General features: G+C 62.4%; 2 protein-coding genes across 2 annotated transcripts in view; both read right to left on the bottom strand.

Annotated features, from left to right (window-relative positions):
* Nucleotides 1–11: 11 nt before the first annotated feature.
* Nucleotides 12–786, bottom strand: MNEG_3519 (hypothetical protein; the record flags this gene model as incomplete). The annotated part of the gene is made up of 3 exons (XM_014048005.1): nt 12–92; nt 296–463; nt 706–786. The coding sequence occupies 3 exons, from the start codon at nt 784–786 to the stop codon at nt 12–14; spliced, it is 330 nt and encodes a 109-aa protein (XP_013903459.1).
* A 5,600-nt stretch (nt 787–6,386) lies between these two features.
* Nucleotides 6,387–7,755, bottom strand: part of MNEG_3518 (Kinesin light chain) — a gene marked incomplete at both ends in the record, with an annotated part of 18,653 nt that continues 17,284 nt past the window's right edge. Inside the window, one exon of the mRNA XM_014048004.1 lies at nt 6,387–6,393. Coding sequence (XP_013903458.1) covers nt 6,387–6,393 — 7 coding nt within the window. The remainder of the gene's footprint in view (nt 6,394–7,755) is intronic.

Here is a 7,755-nt window from a genome sequence, read left to right as displayed (position 1 = left end):
GTATGATGACGTCACAGGGCGGGGCAGTTGCTGGAGGGAGGGGCCAGCGGAGCGCATGTGTTGGCCCTGGGTGATTCAAGGCCGGGGAGCTTCTAAGACGAGTGGGCGGCACGCAGGAGTGGAGCCTGAGCTTGTGCTGCAAGCATGCGTGCACATGCAAACACACACCTGCAGAGCGTTTCTCCGCACCACCACAGACCATTTGCACGCTCCGCTTGCACCCACGCAGCCCGTGCGGACCGTGTACACACACGGGCACACAACTACCGACGCGCCCCCCACAACCCAAACACACCTGGTCAACCACCGCTTTGACCTTGTACTCGATGAAGCAGCGCGCGTCCGCGCCGCTCTCGTATGCCGCCGACCCCGGCAGCTCCTGAGGCAGCGCCACGGCAAAGGGGAACTCGTAGCTCCCCAAGCCCAGGGTGCCCGAGCCAGCCGGCACCAGCGGCAGGCGGACCTGCGTTTTAGGACGACATTGGAGTGGGTTGACCAACCAGGCTGGTTTGAGAGCGAATGTGTTGGTGAGGCAGCCGGGCTGCGTGGAGGGGCCTTGTGAGGGCAGCTTGCACACAATGAAGGTGGTTGGCTGTGAAGGCGGCGGGCGTGACGCCAGCGTATGTCCAAGCCCAACGATTCAAAACGCCCGCGGGGCGTTGACCATCGCAGGGCGTCGCGGCGGCCGCTGCGCGCCGGCGTCACCTTGATCACGTCACCGGTGTAGCTGTGCACGCGGTAGTCGTCCCGATCAGTCATCATCGTGTTGGTGCTGAACCCGTCCATGTTCTGCGGGCAATCACTTGGCGGCTCAAAGGGACATCTGGCATGCTCGAGCGCATGCCACAGCAGCGGCTTGCAGGCTCAAGGCGGCAGGCAGGCAAGCTTGCGACACGGCGCATCTAGGTCGGACTGCTCCTCACCCCAGCGCCGCCGACCCACTCCTGCCACCAGTTTGTCTCAGTCCCCACGAACTGGGAAAGGGGAGGGCGGCCGACGACGGTCGCATTGCACAAACAATGCCACCCAAAGAGACGGAACCAACGGCATGCAGCTCATTCCAGCAGCCTGGCGGGTGCCGCCCGCCAGCGGCGCCGACTCCCACACCAGGCCCGCCCTTCACGGTTGGATTGCCGCTTATCCTGCTTACGTTTCTGCCTGTGCGCTGCAGTCATGTCAGGTCAGGGCGCACCTCTACGTACACAGCTTCATAGTTGACTGGGCGCGTCGCATTGTGGAAATAAGCAGTGCCACGCAGCACGTCGCCCGCCCACAGGCTGCTGCGCTCGAGCACCACCTGCATGCTGGTCTTTGACCCGCCGTCAAGTGTCTGGGCAGGGGGGGGTGCACCACAGGCAGTGCCCTACTGTTGCGCCCGCAGATTCTGAAGTGCCGCCTTCGCGCTGGGGGCTTGCACAAAGCCGAGCTTGGCACTACTGAGAGATTATCTTGAAATACCAGGCTATTAGAAACTGCGATACGTGGTGGCGCCGTTGTCGTGTCTGGCGTTGAAAAGCCACGGTCACCCCGCGCGTACTCAGAGATCAGACACACGCGTTCACAAGGCGAGGCACATTGGGGGGACACGAGTCGGACAAATTGTTGCGGTGCCAATGGGCCAGAGCGAAGGTGGAAGTTTGTCTCGTTGATTGTCACTCGTGTGCACACCGGAGCATGCCGTCTGGACACACACGAGTGCAGCAGCGCTGTGTTGTGTGGGCCTCCCTGCCGCCATCGAGGTGGGTCCCTGAACAGGAATCGCGATCACATTTGCAAGGCCCTGCCGAGGAAGGAGGGTCGCGCAAAGCCATGCCTGCGGCTTGAGTCATCCTGCTCACCCTGACTCGTGGCATGCCCACCCCTCCCTCAATGTCGCCAGGCCCAGAGGACTGGAGGTTGCACATAGAGTCGCCGAATGCGCAAGCATTAACTCAACAATCCATCAGCAGGATGCGCCCAGTGCGCAAGCGTTGCTGCTGGCCGCCGCGCAGATGTCAGCTCGTGATGCTGGCAGGGGCTGGCTGACCGAGCACCCGCGCGCCGCCGTGGGCTACACGCGAGTGCATGTATTGCACGCGCTGGCAGTCGCGACTGATCAGCAGTGTGTGCCTCCTGCCATGTTGACTTCAGCTTGCCGGCGGGGGTGGAGTGGTCTTGCAAATGCGAGTGCAGGGAACCACGCGGTTGAGCAGGAGAGGGGAGTTGTGTCATTGGGGGCTGGAGGAAGTGCGCAGGGGACTTGCACGCGTCTCCAAGCGAGGGCACGGCGGCGTAGGGACCGAGCTGCCTTTTGCCGACCCCTTCCCACCCCACCTGCTGCCCCTTGGGCTGCTGCTCGCCGTCCAGCTCGGCCCGCAGCGTCCTCAAGCAATGCAGCCATACCGGGGACGGGGCCGTAACGAGCACCTGCCCACCGCTCGCAAATGCCAGGGGCTCGATGTCGACCGCCCAGTCTGAGCGTGGGCGCAGGCTGAGGATGCTGGCCTGGACCAGGGCTGCAAGCGCCTGCGCCCCTGACACCCAGCTATCTGTTGACCGCGGCATGCCCTCAGCCCTCAGGGCGCGCCCCTGCTGGCCCGCATGGCTCTCCAGGAGCTGCAGCATCTCGTCTTCCGGCACGGCGTTGTGCTCGCTCTGCAGCAGGGCCGCGGCGGCTGCGGCAAACTGGGCGGCGGACCAGCGGCCCGGGGAGCCCCTGGCTGCGCGGTGGATGTCGATGAACGCGGTCGTGCAGACGTCCTGGAGAGCTGGAGGATTTGTTGTGTGCAGCGGGCAAGGCCACGTGAGGATGGAGCGTCCAGCATGGGTGATGTTGTGCTGTTGTGATGTTGGTTGATTCGTGATAGACTTTCTTCCACATTGGAAGAATCTGGGAGATTGCTACCGATGCACAATATCTTTTGAATGACTCAACATAACCAACACAACAAGATGCAGCCAGAATTCACAGCTGATGGTCGCCATGAAGTCAAACGCCTATGAAGTCAAACCCCTTTTCACGCCAAGCATGCCCACACTGTCGAGCGGAGGTGTTCACCTGTTTTCCAGCTAGCCCCTGGAGCGAGGGAGGCGTCAGATGCCAGGACAAGCGCGCCGGCATTCCCCCCGCATACCTGCAATTGGTACAGGTACGAGTCAAGAAGTCATACATACTGACTTTTTGCAAACGCAGTGTGAACCCGGCAGTAATCCACACCTGTCCCCATGCCCATCGCTATCAGAGCATGTAACGTCTATCTGCACTCAGGCATGCACGCATGCAAGCAACAGTCGGGCCAGATGACAAAGTGCAAGTGCGAGCATGCGTGCATGCACATGCAAACGCACGCACACACACACATACACACACACGCACACGCGCGTGTGCTGCATGCAGGGATGCCCCTACCTCCCGCACAGCGCCCCAGTCCTCGTCGGCGACGCTCCTTCCCATCAACTGCTCCAGAAAATCCCTTGCTGAGGTGCAGTGGTTTGCAGTCAAAGGCCCCGCGCAAGTAGGTAGCGGGCGTGAACGGCTGGCAATCGAAACCAACAGCGACATGCTATCCACCCTAAGGACAAGCCGTGATGTCAAATCTGTCCCCCTCATTTGCAATTATCAAGCCATAGCAGCCCCCGCCCACCGTCCGATGCAGGGAAGTCTCCAACCACAACGGGCTGCCAGAACTGGTGGCCAACCACTGGATTGAGTAAGAAAAGGTAATGGGACCTTGAGGGGGCGTGCCAAACTGCAATCCCGCCACAAGGACAGGCCGCCACATCAGCTTTATGCATAATCAAATGGCACTTATGATTAAAAGTGCACTATGATTAAAGTGCACTGCAGCAGCCGCGCACAGCACTGCAACCATGGGCTGGATGGCTACACTTACCCTTATTCATCCAGGCCAAGAAGCTTGTGTCAGACGTGGCCAGCAAAACCTAATGAAGCACGCAGAGGAGGAGGCACGTCGCTGGTGCAATTTGGCCCATCGAACTTCATCGTTGTGTAGAGATGAGGAGTCTGCAAACCTGCACTGCTGCAAATCGACGAATGGCAGCGAGCCAGCCAAACCCGTCCCACACTCTAAACGGGCCAGCCCTGCCCCTGACACCCCTTGCCCTCACATGGCAGCGGCGCCTGGCCTTGGAGATGGACAAGAGAAAGTTGGCCAGCCTCTTGAGGTCCCTCGGGTACTCCTCAGACCACTCCATGAGCTCGCTGGCCTCATCGATGATAAGCACCGGCACCTGCACCTGCGTCACAACCAGCCCGCCGCCCAACCGGCCGCTGTCGCCCCGCCACCCGCGCGCCGCCGCCGCCCGCGACGCCGGCGGCATCCTCTCCCAGGCGGCCAGCAGCTCGACGTACGCCTCCAGCACCGCTGCCAGGCTCCAGGGCCCCGACAAGGCGGCTGCAGCGACGGCTTCCTGCATAGATGTGATGCTGCCGCCTGGCGTCCTGGCTGTGGCTGGGCCAACGGCCTGTTCCAGAATTCGGAGGGGCAGCAGAGCGACGACGGCAGCCAAGAGCGGGGCGGTCTTGCCTAGCTCCTCAAGTACGCTGCGCGGCAGCTGCTCCAAGATGCTGGGCAAGCCCGCTTTGGCAAGCACCGCGGCAAACGCGGCCGGGCTGGACACATCCTTTTCTCGGCAGTCGATGAAACACACGCTGTCGCCCAGCTGGAGTTCGTCGGCAATGCGGCGGAGCAAGACCGTCTTGCCGCTGTTGGGCGGGCCGGTCACGACAAGGATGCGGCTGGGGGGGCTGCTGAACGTGCTCAGCAGCTGGTTGCGCTCGTGTGGACGGTCAAAAGCGACACGTCCAGTGCTGGCGACGGCCTCCCTGCTGCCCTCGCCGCCGCTGCCGTCGCCGCTGCCGCCGCCGGCCGTGCTCGCACGCACCAGGGGCGCAGCCCGCCGGCGCGGTGCGCTGCTGACAACCGAGGCGGCGCCGGCGACCCACCCGCTTTGCCAGCAGCGACCACCGCACCGAATTGCCGCTGACCGCAGGATGCCACTGGACTGGCAACCCGGCTGCATTGCCGTGTCGACTGAGGGAGGAGCAGCGACGCTGCTTCTTTCAAAGGCTGTTCTTGAGCTCCTGGCAGGGCGGGATGGTGCGCAATACAAATCCAGGCGTTGAATGAACAGCCCTCCCACCTACCACTTCAGCGTCATGTTGCAGTATTCAGGGCAGAAACCTCCAAGATGCCACAACATCCACAGCCGTGCTGTAGCTCAACGCAACCCGCTAGCGCTTGCGCTAGGGCCCATGACCATACCATCATGGCACCTTGCCGCAGCGACGCCCTTGACCGTGTAAAACTCACTAAATACTCAGCATCTAGATCAAGAGCCCCTCAGCTGCAAACGCTAAAGCAAATGCCAGTGCGGCGATGGGCACTGATCTCCACATCCAGCAAGATGACTGGGTGTTGGAATGTTCGGTACACCAATACAAATCAATATTGTCGCGCAAAGTCTGCGCTGCAAGGGCGTTGACATCCGGTCGTTTAGTGAATATTACGGTAGCTGACGTACACATATGAGCCACCTCATACGCCACCCTCAAACCTCATTCTGATAAGTGATTGTTGTCCTCCACACCTATCACGCAGGACGGTGCTGCCGCTCCCATCTTGTGCCCTGGCGGCAGGGGCCGCCCCGGCAGTGGTTGCAACGCATGGGTGGCCCACAGCACGAGCAGCCAACGCGCAACCTCTTTTGCACCCAGATGCGACCCTGTGTTCCCCGCCGGAGCGGTTGGCCAAGACTCCAATGCGTGGGCCGCACTGCGGCAAGGCAGGTGGGTTCGTCAATGCGCCAATGCATCACGTGGCACACTGCGTCCACCTACCCACAGCTGCCCCAACGCTCCAAGGGCAGCCGTGTGATCGCAACGGCGCACTGTACTGGCCACATGGGCACGCTGGTTCGCCTTGCGGCTGAGGTGCCAGATTTGGCGCCACTTGGCGAGGCTGCGGCACCGCGACGACATTTGATCAACTGCTCTGATAAATTGTAGGCCGCCTGTCAGTGCTTCTGGTCATCCCAGCCAGGGTAGCACACAATCAAACTTGTCTCGGGCAATAGCGAAAGACTCGGTGCCCTACTGTTCTTCGCGCCCAGGCTGGCACGCTTAGAGAACATGATGCCAAACGCGGGCATGAAAACGCACACGTGTGCATGCGAACGCGCGTGTGCGCACTGGCCGCTCTGCCCCCCCCCCACACTCCCCCCCCCACACACACACACGCGCACGCAACGTCTGTCGTTCTGCTCAACGAGCAAGCGCCTTTTCGTTGGGGTCGTGGCCTACTTTCCCCTCACATTCCTGTACAACCCAGGAGGTCTGAAAGCACCGCCACAGAGCAAAAGGAGGTGTCTTACACCTTATTGTCAGTTCAGATTCTGCATGTGATTCTCACAGATGCGGGCAGTCAATCCAGCCTTGGTCGCATCACATGAGATGGCGTGCTTATAGGAGGAGCAGGGCGGCGCAAAAGACCGGCTGGCGGCCGCGAGGGTCGCGGGTGTAAATGCTAGGGGACCAGGCGGGGACGCACGTGGCCGCCTTCTGGGTATCATGCGACCGACAACCGAGAGAAGTGCACGATGCCGATGCAAGCCAGGCGGGTGCGGCGGCAAAGTGGGACAGAGTGAAAGGTCGAAAACAGCCGGTTCACAACGAAACCGACAGGCTCAGGGGCAAGCAGCTCCATGCGGCACACTAGCAAGCGTGCCGCATGGGAGGGGCACGCAGTTGCATGGGGCTGCGAAGAGCATGCTGGGGGCGTCATGCCGGCGCTCAAGCGCGGAGGTTCCTGCAGCCCCTTAAGCAAAAGGGCCATTGCGACGGTCGTACGAACCCATGTGCCACCTCTTCTGCACCCATGCGTTGCATGGTGAGGCGCAAAACGAGGCCGAGGGGCTGACCGATGCAAAAAGAGCGTGTTGCATCGTGTGTTTGAGCATTGCACGCGCTCGAGCAGCCTGAGGCGCATGAGCAAGGCAAACGTGCATTCGAGACGGATGAGGGGGCCCACAGCGCTCACGTGCGCGGTTCCGGCAAAGCAGGAGTGGGCATTTCAATGCAAAGCCGAAGGCCCCGCCGGGACACAGAAGTCTACACACTCCCACACCCCCATCATCCAAGCCTGCGCAGCATGCCCTATGCCTGGCCGTATGCAGCAGCGGCCGGCGGTTGGGGGCGAACGAGGCGCGTTGACTGTTCACGGAGCCCCACCAGGCCGGCCCGCTGCCGCCGCCGGCTCGAGCGGCGCCCCGGGCCCGCCTGCGGCGGCGGCCGCGGCCGGGGATGCCGCTGCAGACTTTGCCGCGACCGCCTCCGTTTCATTACTAAAGGATCGGCTGCGCCGCATTGAGGGCGATTCGGCCCACTGAGGCTGCTCAGCAGAGCCGTGCATCTGCAAGTCGCCCCAGCTGGTGCTGCGTGGCGGGCCGCTGCTTGGCGCGCTACGCTGCAACGGTGGACTCTGCTGCTGCTGTTGCTGCTGCTGCTGCTGCTGTTGCTGCTGCGGGACAGAATGGTGGGGCTGAGGCTGCTGCTGTTGCGGCTGCTGCTGCGCCTGCAGCTGCTGCTGCTGGCTGGGGTGCTGGTTGGAGGGCTGCCGCTGCAAGAGGCCCATCTGCTGCGCGTAATGCTGCTGCTGCTGCTGTGCCGCGTAGAAGGCTTGCTGGGCTGCGTGATAGGCCTGCTGCGCCGCCACCGCCGGCGGCGGCGCGGCGCCGCCGTACGCGCCTGCGGCGGGG

The sequence above is a fragment of the Monoraphidium neglectum genome (assembly GCF_000611645.1).
Source record: "Monoraphidium neglectum strain SAG 48.87 unplaced genomic scaffold scaffold00445, whole genome shotgun sequence".
Lineage (NCBI taxonomy): Eukaryota > Viridiplantae > Chlorophyta > Chlorophyceae > Sphaeropleales > Selenastraceae > Monoraphidium > Monoraphidium neglectum.
Note: the sequence above shows the minus strand (reverse complement) of the source record. Positions and strands in the feature narration are given on the sequence as shown.